This window comes from Phalacrocorax aristotelis, chromosome Z, assembly GCF_949628215.1.
Source record: "Phalacrocorax aristotelis chromosome Z, bGulAri2.1, whole genome shotgun sequence".
NCBI lineage: Eukaryota > Metazoa > Chordata > Aves > Suliformes > Phalacrocoracidae > Phalacrocorax > Phalacrocorax aristotelis.
Genome location: NC_134311.1, coordinates 49864118 through 49885455, shown reverse-complemented (window position 1 = coordinate 49885455; position 21338 = coordinate 49864118). Strand labels below are relative to the sequence as shown.

General features: G+C 41.3%; 1 protein-coding gene across 6 annotated transcripts in view; it reads right to left on the bottom strand.

Annotated features, from left to right (window-relative positions):
* Nucleotides 1-21338, bottom strand: part of PTPRD (protein tyrosine phosphatase receptor type D) — a 458392-nt gene that overhangs the window by 273707 nt on the left and 163347 nt on the right. For all 6 annotated transcript variants that reach the window (XM_075078277.1, XM_075078282.1, XM_075078275.1 and 3 more), the window contains exon 2: nt 14895-15062. In XM_075078277.1, coding sequence (XP_074934378.1) covers nt 14895-14979 — 85 coding nt within the window. In that variant the 5' untranslated portion in view covers nt 14980-15062. The remainder of the gene's footprint in view (nt 1-14894; nt 15063-21338) is intronic.

Genomic DNA, 21338 nt, shown 5'->3' with positions numbered 1-21338 from the left:
CATACTTTTAGTAAACTTTTAAAGTATGTAGACATGTTCTTAAGCAATCTAGCAAACTTAGATGCATTGGAATTCTATGACAGTTTTGACAAGGGAATATTAATGACCCATATTCCTGTATCTGCCAGTGCTCATTACTGATGCTGAAAGGAACTGTACACAGTGAGACAGCCATACTGAAGTTTCTCAATAAACACTTTCTGTTAACAGTTGATATTACTCTAAATACTGCAGTTTTCTCCAGCTCTGTTGGGCCATTAAAATACAGCTCCCTTATCTTGATTTCCTGGTGTCTGGAAAGACTGGAGACCCTGGATTTCCTGACTTTGGTTTTATACATGCTCCAGCAAATCCAAAAGGTGTAGGGCTTTCATACTTGGGGAGGCTTCACTGCCTCTACAGTCAGCCATAGGCAACGTTGCCAGGGCTTCAAGATTTCTCAGAACTCCAGAGCTTGCAACTCAGCTCTGCTCAGTGCTTTGCTTTTGGGAGGTAGGGGCCTCCAACTACCTAAATTAACAGCAGCTGTGAAACAGACGTGGAAGCAATCTTCAAAGTTGCAGAGATAAACTTATAAAGATGTTCAGGAGAAAACCTCTGCAGTTGTTCTTCAGTTTATTCTGTAGTTCAAAGCTCTGGTAAACTCTGTTTAATTCCAAACCTACACTTTATAAAATACACACAAATCTTTCGTTCATACTAAATTTTGAAATGTTTTATGTACAGATTTAGAGATAGCCCAAACACCTTCTTAAAAATTATGTGACCTGAAAACTAGATTCCTCAAGCAACTCTCAATTTGCTGTTAATACATTATAATTTAAAGTAAGTTAAACAGATATGGTGGGAATTATGGCTACTCTTGGAACTCAATCAAATTTGCTTTAATGTAAGGAAGTGAAAAATGAGGGTTGGATAAATCCTGGTTTATGCAAGCATCCATATTATCTGTAGTTTCTGTGACGAAGTCAGTATGTTTGGAATGGTCACATAATGTTTTCACTCCCTGATTCTCCATCACAGCTATCCCATATATTCCAAAGCCTTCACTTTGCTGCACAGCAAAATGAATACATCTAGAATGCTTTTGTCGAACTAGCTGTCCCAATTTTCTCTAAGACTAAAACTTTTGAGATTGGATGTATGATTTACTTGACATGTGCACTATATAATTACTCTCAAAATACTGTATACCAATTTTCATAAAATAAGATGGAAAATGTCCTAGGGTCGAACTGTAGAGAGCATATACAAATTCTTGAAAAAAGAATATAAAACAAAATTGAAAGTTTGGGTTTGTTTTTTTTTCCCAGAAAAGGCTGTCCATATTTAAACTCTCTTGCACACACCACCATTACTAAAAGAAATAGCAAATTAAACAAAAGGCTACATCTTACACAAAATGGATGCTATCAGCACTACGATACAGAGATAGATGGTACTGAAAAAATTACCAATAAAGAACAGAGAGATTTTATCTTTGGATTTTACAGTTCTTACTACTGCCCATAATTGAAAGCAATGTTTGAAATAATCTCTTTAAAGATGTCAGAATTTAAATCTAAATTTAATATGATGGAAATTTAGTACCAGTTACCAAAAGGCACGCATACAAAAAAAGTAAATAATTTCTGTGTTGGGCCTGCTTGCATATAGTGTTTATGAAGCTACTCTGGAAGAGGGGATTTTTTAGTGCAAAACATGTAAGTGCAGTTGCAAGATTTACTACAAGATAATTACTTTGGAAAATCTATTTAGGTTAGTTTAATGTTGTAGACAAGTGCTTAGAAATAAACCTTTCAATGTGGACTGCATGAATGGGTTTTGGCTTGTCAAAGAATGTAAAAAAACTTAAAAGGGGAAGAACAGTAGTGACAAGGAAAATACAGGTGTTCTTTAAAAAACAAAATGAAGGAACCAAATGGAATAAGGGAAAGAAGTAGAGGAAAAAATCACAGAATCACAGGTTGGAAGGGACCTCAGAGAGCATCTGGTCCAACCTTTCTATGAAGAGCACAGTCTAGACAAGATGGCCCAGCACCCTGTCCAGCCAACTCTTAAAAGTGTCCAATGTGGCCAAGGCAACCACTTCCCTGGGGAGATTATTCCAATGGTTGACTGTCCTCGCTGTGAAAAATTTCCCTCTCGTGTCCAGTCGGAATCTCCCCAAGAGCAACTTATGTCCATTTCCCCTCATCCTCTCCAGGCTTCCCAGTCCTTTGATCATCTTGGTGGCCCTTCTCTGGACCCCTTCCAGCCTGTCTACATCTTTTTTGTATAGCAGGGACCAGAACTGCACACAGTACTCCAGGTGTGGCCTGACAAGCGCTGAGTAGAGCGGCATAATGACTTCTTTATCTCTGCTGGTGATGCCCTTTTTGATGCAACCCAGCGTCCTGTTGGCCTTCTTGGCCGCAGCAGCACACTGTTAGCTAAAATAGATGCCTTATGTTTGATTTCACCAATGGTAAACTACCATCTTTAGATCCTATTTAAACAAGAACTTGTTTCAATCACCCCAACATTTTTTAAAAGTACTCACTGTCCTGCCAGCACTAAGTTTTAGCCCTTCCTGATCCTGGTCTAGAGAAGATAGTGAAGACTTTCTATTAGACAGCATGATTCTAACAGGCACATATGCATCAAGAGCCAGAAAGCAAACTAAGCATTATTCACATTTCAAACAATTGGGAATGGAAGCAATATACAATAAATGTATTGTTTATGGTTAGTATTTCAGTTTGCCTTTTTAAAATCAGCTGCAACCACTTCTACTGAATGAAGAAAGAATTGTGGTTTATCTATAAAATAGCATCTCAAAAGAAGCAGCGAAAGAAAAATGTCAGAGTATAAGATATTTATCTAAGCACGAAGGAAAATAATTAAACAGACAAAATGACTGGAATGCAGCAGGGAATTTGGAAGTGCTAATGACCAGGCCCTTCTCAGGCTGGAGAAGGAACAGGATGTGTGCTGTGGGAATTGATTTAATTACTGAAAAGCAGGATGCAGAATATCTGCAGAGTATTACTTGATTCTATTAATACAAATTAAACAACTGAATTTCAAAAACTGGGATAGTAGGAAAGACCAGGAATAACCATTTTTAAAGTATTTTATATCTCTTTGAGCTAAGTGATTAACTTGACACCTCATCATTACAGAGGTCAGAAAAAGATAATAGTATATCATATTCTATAGTTTGAAAAGAAACCTGTTATGTAAGAGTCTCTGAAACATATGCTTCTTGTTATCAAAAAGATTAATCTGCAGAAAGCTTCTATGTAGTTACTATTCTTCCACTTCTTTTAGAAAACATGGAAAAAAGTACTTTTCTTATGACAAACGATGTGATATTACTAATTTCTCAGTAGAAGTATTGCTTTAACACAGTTGCCATCTACACCATTGAGAACAAGGCAGCCAATGATAAACACTGTGAACAAGCAGATTGTCCTGCTGCAAACAAGAAGGCTAAACAAACATTTTCTTTCCTCAGAGAATTCTTTAACAACCTCCTCTACAAACACCAAACAAAAATTAAGGCAACTAAAAAAAATTCATACTCTTGAAGATTTTTCACTTCTTAAACTTACAAGTAACACTTCATTTTAATAACAATAAAAAGTAAGACAGCAAAGGTAATTTTTCCACCTTTCAATTTTGCTTACTTTGCTCAGTCAAGCGTAAGCTTAGAGTCTGGATTAATAGCAAGACTCATACAGGGTGCCAGGGAAGGGTCTTTTGGCATTTCCATCCTGTATCCCTTTGAGAGGTGGCCACAAGAGAGTTTATCAGCCCATGCCAACACATTTCACAGTTTGTGGTCTTTTACAGTGATGGAGAGAAACAAAGATGTCTCATTTCTCCTCAGCTGTGAGGGTAGTACGTAAACAGGAAAGAACTACTAAGGATTCCCATTGGAAACCTCTTCAAAAGCATGAAGCGGTCTTGTTACTTGGATGCCACTCATAGTCATTTCACAGTAAGGCTGGAAGAGCATGAGTTCCTTACCTGTTTGCAAGTACTCTGGAAAGAATACAATGCAGTGGCAATGTCAGGATCTACCCTCTCCTCTGTAGTACCTTGGTGCTAGCAACAGAAAAATGATGATAAAAAAGGAAGGCATGGCCTTTCCATGGTGACAGGAAAAAAAAAAAAGACAAAAATTTTGTCCTTTTTGTCTGACCTTCTGTGCCCTCTCCCCACTAGAAGGAAATAATGTAGTCCTGCCAAATGTTTGTGAAGAAGTTCAAGAAGAGCCCTGGACAACAGTAGGGTCTGGGAGCTTTTTACAAAGAACTATACAAACAGGAGCAATATCTGCAAGAGTGGAGGGCAGACCAACTCCAGCATGGCAGGAACTTTTCTTCAAGTTCCCAGGAAATCCAGGAGAAGGGCTAGCCTGCAAGAAGATGATACATCTTTCTGTGTGTCTACACACACAAGGCTCACTGATCCTGTTCTATCTCTCACCCAGCCCATAAAATAACTGTCTGTGAAAATTCAGCATATCTTCCAAATAAATGAAGTACAGTGTATAAGAGTAAAATGTTACTGTGACTCTCAAAGAGCTCCTCTTTTACATTGGTAAAACAGAAATACATTAATTTACAACTCACAGCATTAATGCAATATTATGTGGAGCCATATAAACACATATATGGCACACAATTTAATTCATACTGTATAATGTATACCATCTGTATACACAAATATTTATGCAACTTAAAAGCCTATGCATATTAATCACTTGACAGTCATAGTCTCCTTCTTTAATTTCATAGGAATATGCTACATGGTTTTCAGCACTATAGAGTAAAGGGAATGAAATCATCAAATCTGACTAGAATACAGGAAACATTGCATTGCCATCTAGCTATTGCAAGCCTCTTTGGTTTGTGTTAGGTATATCACATCCTTTCACGTGAAATTTATATCAAGTCAGTGCAAGTGAACAAAATCTTGCATCAGGTTCTTATCTCTCCTTTCACATCTGGTTCTTTCTATAATTTCTTGGAAAGAAAAGGAATGCAGAAAAGAAAAGGAAAGAAAAAGAAAGAAAGGAAAGGATATATGAAGCTGAAAAATCAGTTTCAACTCTAAAGTTCACCTTGTAAAAGAGGATTATGTTAATTTATACAAACTGTGGGCATTTGTACAGTTTCTCAGTCACACCTTTTATTAGTAATAAACAGAAAATAAAGGTAATGTCAAAAAAGAAGCCTTTTGCCATAAAATAAGAGCTAGCCAGACTAGATAAAAGCCTGCCTATTTAAATGACCATTTCATGTTCACCTGGTACATGTAAGAGTTCACTCACTTCCTACATTTCACAGTACCACTATCAACATGGCAAAAACTCTTAACAACAAACCAGAAAAGACCAATAGAAATAGAGCTTTCAAAATTCTAAACAAGTCAACAGTATTTTCAACGAGAAACTGCAGGTGAGAAGCTACATTCTTCTTCTTAGACAGTTACATTGTCCAGTTCAATTCTCTCCCTAACAGAGAAACAGTAAAACCAGAGATACCTAGTCTTTCACTTCTTAGCATAATTTTCTGTTTATTCTCTATTCTAAAATGTCTGAACAAAGTTTCTGACCTAAAATCTCGGCTAACACATAGCACAAATGAGTTTGTCTTAAAGCATTTCTATTTCCTTTAAATAAAATAAACAGTTAATAGAATAATTATTCCATCATAATTGAGATCGAAAATTCTAGCAGTACTCCTCACCTTTTTTGGTTTAATCTTTCTAACCTTTTAACTTTTTTTAATCTTCCAGTTTTTTTTTATTTGTAAGTATTTTAAACTGTCATTTTCTTTCTCCTATTAGCTAATAATAACAAGAGGCAATAGATACTAAGTAATAACCATGGATGATACCGCAACGTTATAAATCCCTCCAAGAAGATAACCTAATGTATCTTTGTTTAGCCATCCTCTTCTTCTAACTCTGCCTAGTAATACCTACTAATTACAAAGACAAATATACAAAATCATAAAGGATTAGTTTGTGTGAGTTCCTCTAGCACAAAGTTCAGCTGATTTGTGCATTTGTGAAAGATGATCAGTGGTATTTAGGGTGGGGTATTTCCAGCTTACATGAACAGCACTCCTGACATATTATCTATTAACATAACCACATGAAATTATTAATGATCGCATAATATGGCAGTATGGTATAAATCAGTGTCTAAAAGGAATAGAAAAACACCAAGTAATTAATCTCTTATCTGAAGAGACCTTTGCTTTTTCCTCCTATCAAGATAGTAACACTAGTTCTGTAAAGAATATCATTAAGAATCTATTTATCCACTATTAGTTAATATTAATACTAAAATTAGTATTTATTAATACCTCATTTTTACTCTTTCTTAGTTTCTTTTAAGATTTTTAAGATTGATTCTTTTAAGACTGTTGGCCAGGCTTGTTTCACTAAGCCCCACAAAAAGATGATCTTTGTGCATCTTAAAACCTATACTCTCTGTGTGACACTCCACAGATTCTAGCAATACCACGAAGTCCTCCTAGCCCTAGTCAGCAAAGGCTAGCAGCTGACTTCTATTTTGTTTCATGTTATTTAAAATTAAAAAGAATCATAAGTGGAATATAGCAGTTCTGGAAAACTGCATCTGAAAACTCCCCTAAAACTGTACTGGGACACCAGCCAGTTTTGAGGCAAACTCCATGCTAACCTTCAAAAACACTATCCTCCTTCCCCACAGAGAAGAACGATGGAAGAGGGAACCTTCTCTTTAACATAGCATGATTACAGAAACTATAACTTTCTCTACTGAGTACAGGGCTAACAAAGGAGTTTCTGGGGTTTGACTGTCCTTTTGAAAATTGATACCTCATAGGGGTTACTAAAACCAAGGAATTATTCACTACTGTGCTGGTTTTGGCTGAGAAGGGGTTAATTCTCCTCACTGTGGGGGTCAGCTACCTTTCCAGCTTCCCGCGCTCTGCCGCGTGGCGTGGCGGGGGGGCTGGGAGGGGCAGGGCCATGGTGGGGGCGGCTGACCCCGACTGGCCAATGGCAGGTTCATTCCATACCATGTGACACCATGACCAGTATATTGAGGGGGGGCAGTGGCAGCGCGGAGGCGGCGCGGCGTCGGGTCGGCGGGCGGCGAGCGGCTGCGGCGCGTGCGGTTTGTTCCGGCGGTTCGTTCCCCCTCTCCCCTCCCTTCCCCCTCCCCCGGGGCTTTGCGCCTCTCGTTGTTCTCCTTTACGTTGCATTTCTACTGTTGTTTCTTTTAATTTTCATTATTAAACTGTTCTTATCCCAACCCACGAGCGTTACCCTTCTGATTCTCTTCCCCATCTACCGGTGGGGGAGTGAGCGAGCGGCTGTGTGGGGCTGAGCTGCCGCTAAACCACAACAGTCTTTTTTGGCGCCCAACGTGGGGCTCGAGGGTTGGAGATAACAACAGCTGCTGGTCCCAGCACCATGTTGTCCTTTTTGCAGTTGGTGTTAAAAATCGGTGTTGGTTGTTTGAGTCTGCTGTGTTCTGCTGTGATTAGTAATGTTTTGCCTACGAGATTTGTTATACAAACACTCGTTTTCAGCTTTATCTGGTATTTGGGGTTTTTGCTGAAACCGTTACTGTACTTCGGATACCACCTTGTTGAGGCAATTAGCAATTATACCTCCTCCTCTGAGAGATTTTATATGGAGGAAATACAGAATAATACCTTTGCAACTTTGTTCTATGATGTCTGTGCCTTTGTTACAACAACGTTTTTGTATCTTGAACATCCTTGGGTGGTTAAGGTGCAGTCATTGTTAGTTTTTGGGCATGTTGTTTTGGTTTTGACTAAGCAACTTAAGAATATCACCCAGAAATCTGCCCCGAGGCTTGATAGTTACGAGTGGCAGGGCATGTGGGATAGCATGGGCAAATACCTAGGGCAGTGGGCACCCCCAGTGTTTTGGAGTTTCACCCCCGAGCAAGTGCAGAACCCTGAAAAACTAGTAGAATATTTGGAGAAAGTATGTTGTTACGCTGGGAACTCCAGAGAGACACAGATAACTGCAACGTGCTGGGGTCTGGCCCATGCATACCGAGCCCTGCTCAACAGTATTCAGTGCCCCCAGGGGGAAGAGAATGTCTCTGGATTGAAATGCAAAGTGACTGGCACTGTAGACAATCCAGCCCTGACAACAGGCACTGCAGCCACTCAAACCCCTACAACAAGTACCGGAGCTAGCTCAGAAAATAAACCCGTACCAGTATCAGTTGCCCCCATACATAAGACGAAATATTGGAAGCGGACATCAACTCGTTTAGAACGGGATGATGAAGAACCAGGGCCATCGCGGGGAGAGGAGGGAGAAGTAATAAATGAAATAGAGACCACCCGATCCCTGTCCTTAAGCGAGTTGCGAGATATGCGAAAAGATTATAGCCGTCGTTCAGGTGAGCACATTGTCACCTGGCTGCTCCGATGCTGGGATAATGGGGCCAGTAGCCTGGAACTAGAGGGAAAAGAAGCCAAACAATTGGGATCCCTTTCTGGGGAAGGGGGCGTTGACAAAGCAATTGGAAAAAAACCACAAGCCCTCAGCCTCTGGAGGCGACTCCTGTCTGGAGTGAAGGAAAGGTATCCCTTTAAAGAAGATGTTACATATCGCCCAGGAAAATGGACAACTATGGAGAAAGGCATCCAGTATCTCAGGGAATTAGCTGTGTTTGAGGTGATTTATGGTGACCTGGATGATCAACGGTCATCCAAAGATCCAGATGAAGCCGAGTGCACACGACCCATGTGGCGGAAGTTTGTACGGAGCGCACCATCTTCGCATGCAAACTCATTGGCAGTGATGTCCTGGAAAGATGACGAGACACCAACGGTGGCAGAGGTGATAGATAGACTCCGGGATTATGACACAAATATCTCTTCCTCGCTTGTCTCTGCTGTGGAGAAACTATCCCAAGAGGTCCAGCAACTCAAAGAAGATCTGTCCTACTCCCCACCTCGACAGAGCAGTGTCTCAGCTGTTAGGAATAAGCGTCCTTTGGCTCAAAGAAGGGGATACACACCACGGGCCACCCTATGGTTCTACCTGCGTGACCACGGAGAGGACATGATGAGGTGGGATGGCAAGCCTACTTCGACCCTACAGGCACGAGTACATGAACTGCAAGGAAGAACAGTCACTGAGGGAGGCTCTTCCAGGAAAGCTGCTGCTCCAGTTTCCAGCGAGCAAGTCCCCAGACAGAGGAGTAGAAGCGCAGATTTTATTTCTAAGTGTAATAGAGGGACTCCTGATTCACATTTACAGGAAGTGAGTTGTGACTGCCATGATCAGGACTAGAGGGGCCCTGCCTCCAGCCGGGTGGAGGAAAGGGATAACCGGGCTTACTGGACTGTGTGGATCCGATGGCCTGGCACGTCCGACCCACAGGAGTATAAAGCTTTAGTGGACACCGGCGCACAGTGCACCTTAATGCCATCAAACTATATAGGGGCAGAACCCATCAGCATTGCTGGAGTGACAGGGGGATCTCAAGAGCTAACTGTATTGGAGGCCGAAGTGAGCCTAACTGGCAATGAGTGGCAGAAGCACCCCATTGTGACTGGCCCAGAGGCTCCGTGCATCCTTGGTATAGACTACCTCAGGAGAGGGTATTTCAAGGACCCAAAAGGTTACAAGTGGGCTTTTGGTGTAGCTGCCTTGGAGACGGAGGAAACTGAACAGCTGTCTACCTTGCCCGGTCTCTCAAAGGACCCTTCTGTGGTGGGGTTGCTGAAGGTCAAAGAACAACAGGTGCCAATCGCCACCACAACAGTGCACCGGCGGCAATATCGCACCAACAGAGACTCTCTGATCCCCATCCATAAACTCATTCACCAACTGAGGAGCCAAGGAGTCATCAGTAAGACCCACTCACCCTTTAACAGTCCCATATGGCCAGTCCGGAAGTCTAATGGAGAGTGGAGACTAACAGTAGACTATCGTGGCCTGAATGAAGTCACTCCACCGTTGAGTGCTGCTGTGCCAGACATGCTAGAACTTCAATACGAACTGGAGTCAAAGGCGGCCAAGTGGTATGCCACAATTGATATTGCTAATGCATTCTTCTCAATCCCTCTGGCAGCAGAGTGCAGGCCACAGTTTGCTTTCACATGGAGGGGCGTCCAGTACACCTGGAATCGACTGCCCCAGGGGTGGAAACACAGTCCTACCATTTGCCATGGACTGATTCAGACTGTACTGGAACAGGGAGAAGCTCCAGAACACCTTCAATACATTGATGACATCATTGTGTGGGGCAGCACAGCAGAAGAAGTTTTTGAGAAAGGTGAGAAAATAGTCCAAATCCTTCTGAAAGCTGGTTTTGCCATAAAACAAAGTAAGGTGAAGGGACCTGCACGAGAAATCCAGTTCTTAGGAATTAAATGGCAAGACGGTCGTCGTCAGATTCCAATGGATGTGATCAACAAAATAGCAGCCATGTCTCCACCAACTAGCAAAAAGGAAACACAAGCTTTCTTGGGCGTTGTGGGTTTTTGGAGAATGCATATTCCAAATTACAGTCTGATCGTGAGCCCTCTCTATCAAGTGACCCGGAAAAAGAATGATTTCAAATGGGGCCCTGAGCAACGACAAGCCTTTGAACAGATTAAACGAGAAATAGTCCATGCAGTAGCTCTTGGGCCAGTCCGGGCAGGACAAGATGTAAAAAATGTGCTCTACACTGCAGCCGGGGAGAATGGCCCTACCTGGAGTCTCTGGCAGAAAGCACCTGGGGAGACCCGGGGTCGACCCCTAGGGTTTTGGAGTCGGGGATACAGAGGGTCTGAAGCCCGCTATACTCCAACTGAAAAAGAGATATTGGCAGCATATGAAGGGGTTCGAGCTGCTTCAGAAGTGGTTGGTACCGAAGCACAGTTGCTCCTGGCACCCCGACTGCCAGTGCTGGGCTGGATGTTCAAAGGAAACATCCCCTCTACACACCATGCAACTGATGCTACGTGGAGTAAATGGGTTGCACTGATCACCCAGCGGGCTCGAGTAGGAAACCCCAGTCGCCCAGGAATCTTGGAAGTGATTATGGACTGGCCAGAAGGCAAAGATTTTGGATTATCACCAGAGGAGGAGGTGACACGTGCTGAAGAAGCCCCACTGTATAACAAACTGCCAGAAGATGAGAAGCAATATGCCCTGTTCACTGATGGGTCCTGTCGCCTTGTGGGAAAGCACCGGAGATGGAAGGCTGCTGTATGGAGTCCTACACGACAAGTAGCAGAAACTGCTGAAGGAGAAGGTGAATCGAGCCAGTTTGCAGAGGTAAAGGCCATCCAGCTGGCCTTAGACATCGCTGAACGGGAAAAGTGGCCAGTGCTCTATCTCTATACTGACTCCTGGATGGTGGCAAATGCCTTGTGGGGCTGGCTGCAGCAATGGAAGCAAAGCAACTGGCAGCGCAGAGGCAAACCCATCTGGGCTGCCACATTGTGGCAAGATATTGCTGCCCGGGTAGAGAAACTGGTTGTAAAGGTACGGCATGTGGATGCTCACGTCCCCAAGAGTCGGGCCACTGAAGAACATCGAAACAACCAGCAGGTAGATCGGGCTGCCAAGATTGAAGTGGCTGAGGTGGATCTGGACTGGCAGCATAAGGGTGAACTATTTCTAGCTCGGTGGGCCCATGACACCTCAGGCCATCAAGGGAGAGATGCAACATACAGGTGGGCTCGTGATCGAGGGGTGGACTTGACCATGGATATTATTGCACAGGTTATCCACGAATGTGACACATGCGCTGCAATCAAGCAAGCGAAGCGGGTAAAGCCTCTGTGGTATGGGGGACGATGGCTGAAATATAAATATGGGGAGGCCTGGCAAATTGACTATATCACACTCCCACAGACCCGCCAAGGCAAGCGCCATGTGCTTACAATGGTAGAAACAACGACTGGCTGGCTGGAAACATATCCTGTCCCCCACGCCACTGCCCGGAACACTATCCTGGGTCTTGAGAAACAAGTCCTGTGGCGACATGGCACCCCAGAGAGGATTGAGTCAGACAATGGGACTCATTTCCGAAATAGCCTCATAGACACCTGGGCCAAAGAGCACGGCATTGAGTGGGTGTATCACATCCCCTATCACGCACCAGCCTCTGGGAAAATTGAAAGGTACAATGGACTGTTAAAAACCACACTGAGAGCAATGGGGGGTGGGACATTCAAGCACTGGGATACACATTTAGCAAAAGCCACGTGGTTAGTCAACACGAGGGGATCTGCCAACCGAGCTGGCCGTGCCCAGTCAGAAATCCTACATACTGTGGAAGGGGATAGAGTCCCTGTAGTGCACACAAAAAGTATGCTGGGCAAAACAGTCTGGGTTCTTCCTGCCTCTGGCAAAGGCAAACCCATTCGTGGGATTGTTTTTGCTCGAGGACCTGGGTGCACTTGGTGGGTGATGCGGGAGGACGGAGAAATCCGATGTGTGCCTCAAGGGGATTTGATTTTGGGTGAAAACAGTCAATGAACTGAATGGCACAATGTGAACTGCTATATAATATTGTGTGTCACCTCTGTGTTGTATCAATGATATCAGAGTACGAGCCTCCCAACCCATGGAAGATCAACTATGAAACAAGCCGTGCAGCAGTGATGGAACGATGACTGACTCGGTATGCAGCAACCCAACGCCACACACCATCTCTCCCACCCGGAAAGACTGATACAACAGATGGAGCCCAGAGTCATGGACTGCGTGAACTCAATGGACATTTTAATGGACATTTTACAGGGAAGATCCATGAACTAAGGGAATGATGTCTGTGTATTATGTTAAAGGATGGGAAGGGGAGGGGTGGTGGTTGGTACGGTTGTATTGCATCATATGGGACCTGAGCATGGTGTAAGTGGTATGGAATAAGGGGTGGAGAATGTGCTGGTTTTGGCTGAGAAGGGGTTAATTCTCCTCACTGTGGGGGTCAGCTACCTTTCCAGCTTCCCGCGCTCTGCCGCGTGGCGTGGCGGGGGGGCTGGGAGGGGCAGGGCCATGGTGGGGGCGGCTGACCCCGACTGGCCAATGGCAGGTTCATTCCATACCATGTGACACCATGACCAGTATATTGAGGGGGGGCAGTGGCAGCGCGGAGGCGGCGCGGCGTCGGGTCGGCGGGCGGCGAGCGGCTGCGGCGCGTGCGGTTTGTTCCGGCGGTTCGTTCCCCCTCTCCCCTCCCTTCCCCCCTCCCCCGGGGCTTTGCGCCTCTCGTTGTTCTCCTTTACGTTGCATTTCTACTGTTGTTTCTTTTAATTTTCATTATTAAACTGTTCTTATCCCAACCCACGAGCGTTACCCTTCTGATTCTCTTCCCCATCTACCGGTGGGGGAGTGAGCGAGCGACTGTGTGGGGCTGAGCTGCCGCTAAACCACGACAACTACTCTCCCACAGGAGGTTGGACATTCCATTATCTGAAGCAGAAAAGTTATATGAGATTCTAAATATCTAAGCACAGAATTTGCTTTTAAAATAGGTGGTATATTACAACTGCAGAAACATTCAACATATGGGCCCACTTCCCAATTAATTATTTGCTGGCTAAAGTGTTAAAATGTCCTTGGCTTCACCTTAGACACAATCATCCCAGCTAGTCATTATCTACCTGGAAAGGGGCCAAAGAATCTCAGATGTCAGTACTCAACAAACATGTATGTTTTGTCCTTTTGTTTTTGGTTTTTTTTTTCTATTTACTTCACTTTCATGGAGCTACAGTTAAAAGAAGGAAGACTTATTAAACGTGGAATTTGAAAGATTTTTTTATCTTTTTTTTACTGATGCAATTTAGTATACCTGGAGTGAGGTGGTTAGTGGAGTCATAAGGAACTCTTCAATATGCATTTGCTGAGAACTGATTTATCCAACCTTATTGACACTGGTTTTACTGTTGTGTGTTCCTATTTAATTCAACTGCTCCTTTGTTTTACACAGATGTGTGAAAAAAACAGAGAAGTCTTGGAAAGTCAGAGCTGGAACAAAGTTATTGATGTATCTGCACAAAGTCAGGAAGATTCAATAGGAAAATATCCCTCAATCAAGTGAATGTTAACAGACACCTTGTAGTAAATGTTACAGTCAGCTTCTAGTAAACCTGGAGGTCAACGGGTGGAAAGCAAATGGGTTTTCTAATTTGCACATTACTTCTCTGAGAAGCCACAGGACAGCTGGGAGAAGTAACACATGTAAACAAGGCAGACCTAATGATTTCCTAATTAAAAAGAAGATATTATCTTACCATTAATAGGTAAACTAATCGACCAAAATCCAACAGTTTCCCCTCAGTACAAGTAAACATAGGTGCCTTTCCTCACTGAATTGTCACACATTTAGGCCAGCCACTAAGTTGTCAGTTCTGCTTGATTTGGTTGGATACTGTACTCTGTGACAGCTGTCGGAAATAATACATTAGAACAGCTGCTGTGGCAGTTACAAAGAGCCTGGAATTTTAATTGGACTGGATATTAATTGGGGGGGCAGTGTCTTTTTTTTTTTTTTTTTTTTTTAACCAAAGTGAAGGAAGAAATATTCAAAGAATGACAGATGCCTTTAAGAGATTTGATCAATGTCTGGTAAGCAAGGTTGTTCTTTGTTTTGGCTATGTAATTTTGTGGCAGTGGTCTCCACCATCTGAAGGGGAACCATTAACTCCTTAAGAAAAGAGGCATTATGAAGAAAAATAATAAGGAAGTTGCATAAATAATCCTCTTCAAATACTAGTTCTGATCTAGACAGGACCTTGCAGTGTTTTAGGAATAACTCTAAAGGAGATTCATTCTGAGAACCTTAGTAAACACCAGCTGAAAACAAAACCATTCATCACGGCCTAGACCGAAGCACAAGTGAATAGTAAGCTTACTTTCAGCATCAGCATACAGTAGCAAGCACAGGAGCACCACCGTTGGCCTGACTACGTGCATCATCCGACAGCTTGGCACCAGCATGTTTTGGCAGCCTTGTTCTCACTGGCTTAGAAGCCACTGCAAGTCTGTCCGGTCTGAAATTTCAGATGAAGTATTTTCAGAGCCTATGGAAGAGATAAGAAAAAGAGAAAGATACAGTTAGCAAGAATGGGGCAGAGATTTTCTGGGGGTTTTTTAGGCATTCATAATTTGAGGCAAAACAATTTTAAAAGACAAAAGGGTAAGGGACAAAGAAAAGGAAAAATTATTCATTTCAGCCTACCGGCATATACCAGAAGATTCAAGGTATGGTATATGTTAGCACTGATCCAACATATTTCTCAGTGCACCTTTTCTACCATAATCAAGCATATGTCACACCCTGGATCTTTTGTTGTATTCAACAGCACCTTCTGAATCACAAGAACTGTCATTGTTAATGAAGTATAAGTATAATACATCAGTGGAATAATCATGTTGCAAGAAGGGAATAAAGTGGATTCAATATCAAGAATAAAAAGTCCCCTTGCAAGCAGATAGTGGGAGCTGATACCCTGGCATTTGGTAAGAACAAAACAGAAAAATCCACTTCGTGAGCTGTTCTTAAAGCTAGACATCAAGTGCTAGCATATTGCATAGTTCAACAGCTCTCAAAGGTTAAAATTCCTGTTGTGATTTCCTGTACATATCTGAATTATGCCTAACAGAAATCCAGCACAGAACTGATTCCAATTCAATTCATCTCATTTATTATGATGCATAATTGAATATAATACACTGGCAGCATTACAGCTCAAGTACCTACCTTAAAAAAAACAGTACCTCATTCTTGTCCAACTTTACCACACCTGAGCTAAGGAATATAAAAATATTTTTCCCTCTCGCAGGAAACACTAGAGATATCCCCAAACAGCCTGATGTTGTCACTAAAATAACACTGACATGTAATTTAGTTTTCAAGGGGTCCACAACATATAAACTTTGGCACGTTTGATACTACCTTTTTCATTACCACATGAGTGGTTTCCTTGCAGTGAAGATAAAAACCAAGAGGGCGGAGAAAAAATTATACTAATTACCATTCCTCTAGATAGATCTTACAGATTTGTGGGTGGTATAACGAGCCCATTTTACAGTACAGTGTGAAGCTCAAAGAATCTACTCAAGGAAGAAAAGGCATGAGCAGCTGTTAGAATGGCTGTTACGAATCTCTTTTGTAAAACTATCTTTTGAATCAGGTACTGCCATCAAAAAATACAAACCTGAGAAATCTTTATAGGCAAAGTGCTGAAAGCACCAGCTCAGCTCCCCCCTTTCATCACTACCACCTTCATGCCAGCATTTCAAATGACAGCAAAGTCCATGAGACATCAGTCCTGTCGGACTCAATTTGCGTCTGTGCAAGCGTATCAGAGCCAACTGCTACATAATGATTCCAATGCTATCACAAAGATGGAGATGTATGAAATGTACTTTTAAGGAAGAGATGAGTTTGGTTTTGCTTCTTCTAGGCTGAAGGAGTTACAAGAGAGCCCTGAACTATCTCGAAATGCAGCTCACTTGGGGACAAAACTTTTATCTTTTTATTGGCATGCAAACACACCAGCTGACATGTGAAGGTGAATGGCAGAAATGTGATGGGTACTAAAATTTGCATCTGAACCATAAACTGCTCCCTTTGGCAGGGGAGGAAGTGGAGAGGAAACAACAGTAATAATTAATAAGGAGAGCAGCGCAGGGAAAAAAGGGTGACCACAGAGGTGATCGTTCTACACAACTGTTTTTACAGGGCACTGGAGATCATTTTCACACATTCCAAACACTCTCACCAAAATATTAAATGTGGTAACTAACAAAAAATATTATTATCTCCTTGGGGAAAAAAGGAGGATTTTAAAAACCTCATGATCCTGATATGTGAATATGCATTTATCCTCTACAAAAATGAAGGGAAGGATCACAAAACCTGGCAAAGAAAAGGTTGAGAAGAAAAAGGAGGTGCTTTTGTTTGGTTGGTTGGTTTTTAATTAAAACCCCAATTCCATTACCTTACTCTAAATGCACATACAAGCAGTTAGGAATACTACACTCATTGTCTCTGCTTTGAAGGTGATATTCATTATCACTCAGATCATAAAAACCAAAGCCCTCAGTACTGCCTTTCTTTGCTGCTTCCAAGTGTCATGGCTTTAGCTAGCCTGATAAACACACTAAGGTCTCTAGGAGACCCTTTGCCTGTTGTTTTCTGCCTTCACCTGCTTATGCCTCCATAACTAACTTCTGTTTTTTTAAGTCAAGTTAACAGAAGCACTTGAAAAAAGATGGCAGGTGGTTCCTTTTTCTTTCAAGTGAGTTGAAGACATATTGTTAGTGGAGGCATGTAGATGATGGGCTGATAACACTGGAGAGAAGCAAGACAAGAAACAATCAGGTGTTACCAAGGTTCTCCACACAGGTCTGCCTCAGCTTTACCTACAAAAAAATCATAGCTTCAGCCAGCAACCCCACTACTGACAAGTGTACTAACCTTGCAATTGATAATCATCTGGTATGTAGCCTATACTTGGCTTATTTGTGAAAACTAACATTGAGATGCAATTCCTTATAAAGACTAAATGCAGTTATCAAACAAGTATGAACTTCCACACCAAGCCACCTTCATAATTCTGAAGTAAAATGTTCATCTAATGCATTATTAATTCTTAAATGAAGCAGTTTCTTCTTCCTTTTTCTATTTCGTCCTGACTATAGTTTGTTACATCTGTAGTGTGGTACCAGAGGCAGTGAAAACACAAACAGCGTTTGCAGTACCAGATTACATACAGAAAGATGGGGCTTCTCCTTAGTAGAAAACTGATCACAATAGCTACAGAGAGATAACTGTTATTAAAAAAAAAACTCTCTTCGTGAAGCTTTAAAGAAAACTTTTTATCTTAGGATAAATGCTATGTAACTGCTGTATCAAATAGTCAAAAATGACATATCTCTGAAAGAGCTACCTATGAATAATTTCTTCCACAACAGCTATTCTGGTCTCTTTCCCCAGACAAACAAATTGTTACTACAAATGTGAAAACCAAAAGCTGGAACTAGGTAATATATCTATCATTAGCACATATTTAAGTAAGGGGACAGGTTTTCCCTGCTTAGCGGTATCTATCAGTAAGACCGGTTGAAGTGGAGACGTCCAGCCCCCCAGAGAGTTCAGTGCAAAGGCACAAAACAATTCTCCTCGGCAGGGGCATGGCAGATGATAGCACTGGGGTGTGGGCACATGGGCTAATTATCCTCAAAAGGATCAACTGGGTGAATAAAACATCTGAACACTAAACTACTTCCCTGTAGTCTGTGCACTTTAGTACCAAAAAAATTCTTTCAGGCACGAACATGGCAACCAGGAGGAGATTGTCAGTACTCCAAGACAGTTACAGTTACAGAAAATGCAAACCTGGAGGCAATTCTTAGAACAAAAAAAAAAAAGTAAATACTACTTTTATTTATCTGCTTGCTTTTCCATGCCTGAATATGCATGTAATGCTTGATAACTCAAACCAGAAATTTAGCACAGCAGAGAAGAGCTCTCAGAAGAGGCCTGAACTCAGACAAAAATGAAGTCATAGCAGATGTAGGGAGCCACATGGAAAAAAAACAGTAACTTACAAAATTCTGAAATACAGGAATGTGAAGATATAAGAGCTCATTTGTGCTATTACACCAACAGGATTTCTAGTTCAACTTTGCTGAAGTTTGAAATTGTTCAGAGACAGGATTTTAATTCACGGTCATCTCTGCTCTGCCACAAGGACTTATGGTAAAACAACTGCTACACCTTATATTTTTTAAAAAAACATTGTTTCTCTATGAACAAGTGGCAGGCAAAGACTGAAACAGAAAGCTGTTGACATTCTGTTTCTACACTTCATTCATCACACCCACAATCCTAAATTACATCCATTCCCTAGCCAGAGATTTCTAATGCCATACATAAGTGAGGAGATACAAAAAATAAATACAAAACATTACTAGAACCAAGTCAAGGAAGAAGTGTCAGTACTTCATATTGTTGCACATCAACCAAGTTTCCTCCTTAAAGAAGAAAATAAGCATATTTTATAGACAAATCTTGGCTGCAAAAACCTGACTGACAGCTGAATCATGACTAGAAAGAATACGAACAAAAGCATAAAATTAATGCTCATAATCTGTTTAACCAAAATCACTTCAGAGATACCTCTGGGTAAAACAGTGTCTTTTAAAGGGAATTAAATGTTTTTACAAAGCAATGAGGGAAATGGTCAGAAGTTCTACATTTAGCTTACTCTTGTATTGATTTAACATGATAAAAGTTTTCATAGTTGACCTGCTGGAGAAGTTCCATGCTTCATTCTGTTTTTATTCTTAAAAAAGCCAAAATGCAAACACATGATTAAGGAAATTTAAAAGAGAGAGGTATATTGAATGTTCCAAAGCTTAGCCTTATCAGTCCCTGGATAACAATACACCTTAATGCTTCTCTATCACTCCTGAATTTCTCTATTACAGTTATTCCAACATGAGTGAGCACCCACCCTGGAACAGCAGACTTCTGATTTCAAGCAGGCCTCTAAAATACACCTCTATAAAAGCACCACTGAGTTGCAGTGATAGGTGGAATTTTGCTTATATTGAACAACTTAATATATTCAATCTGATTCTACACTGTAATTCTGTTTTGGACTTCAGCAAAGATTCTTCTGTTACCATGCAAAACAGAAAATGTATCTTAAAAGAAATTAATTTAGCGAATAAATTAATTCAATGACAGCAAAGTACATTAAAAATCACACCACAGGGTTGTTTTTCTCATGTAGAAAGTTGTTAAAAAGTTCATCTTCTTTTACTTACAGAAATACTGATGTTCATATAGAATTTAAACCATACACAGAAAAGCCTGCCTAGCCGGATCTTTATACAGCTTCACTCACAATTGAAATCATGAACTAAACCACCAATTCATAAGTTGTCACATATATCAGTGCTTACAAACTTTTGCCATCTTAGTCACTTCTGCAGGTTTTAAGAACTTATTCATAGTGCAGAAACAATTCACAACATCATTCTGCATTCTTAACTCTGTGGCTCCCAAATAATGGGATGAGAAAAAAGTTTTGTGCTAGTAATGGATGAATTGCTGAGATTAAAATAGCCTTGCTAGAGGATAAAAACATACAATGTTATCTGTCAATAAATATTAAAGCAATACATTGATGAGAATCTGCACTAAGAATTTAAACCACGTTACAAAGCCACAGATAACAGGTTAAGTGGATAAATGAAACATCTTCCGCTAAGACTGACTTCTTGCCTGAAAAATAGAAACTCTGCCAATACCCCAGTCTTGACTCCTGTCACCCAAGAACCCTGTAAACTACTTAGCTATAGTTACCCTGAAATAATCCAGCTCTGACTTCGTCCACGTGAGAAAGTATTTGGACAATCTAGCAATGAGAAGATCCTACTGCTCCGCTGCTATACACATGACATAGGTTTGCTGACACTGCTTGTATCTAAAGAGACACCTGTTTCAGAGAAGTTTTGCCTCTCCTCTGTCTTTTCAGCATGGGAATTGTGAAACATTCAGGTTGGGCCTCGCCTTTAGGGTCCACGTGCAACTGAAGCATACTGGGTACTGCAGATACTAAAATAAAGCTAGAAATATATTTGCAAGTCTGGAGCTAACAGGTCAAATCTGACTTCAACATTGCAAGGTATCTTTATTATATTACTCTGCAATTTCTTCCTTTATGGCTTTTCTTTTTCCTTTTCACTTTAGAGTTTTGCTTCAATACTATCCAATATACTTGTTGCCTAATCAGATTGAAGCATGGCTGACTGAGACAGTGAATTTGCAGTACACACAGGACAGTAATCCAGCTGCAGCTAGTTTAGCCTGACTGCACTTTATTATAACATTGCTGATGGCAATACAATCATATTAGAGGAAGAGATGGAGAGCTGAAATGGTTATTTTTCAAAAGTAGTTGGCATTATAAAATGATTTGATAATAAAGTACAAAAACTTCCTGAAGCAATAAATGCACTACGCATTTCCCATACTAAGATATGGCATAATGGCCCACAGTTGTCCACAGTTCCTCTTTTGGAAAAAGGAAGCTGAGAACTACAAAATAGCTTTGTAACATAAAATAATTCATATTACAGTTAAAGAAAAAAGTAAAACTAATGTTATGAACTCTCAAAAAGAGTTAAAAGTCAACAAAAGCCTAAAGATATTTTACTGTTGGAAGCTTCCTTATTAAGGAAAGTACCACTTGGTACACTTCTAGATACGAAACTAATGTCCTGATGTTGACAAGCCAGTTTCGATAACAAAATTGTAAAATCATCAGCAGGGCCAGACA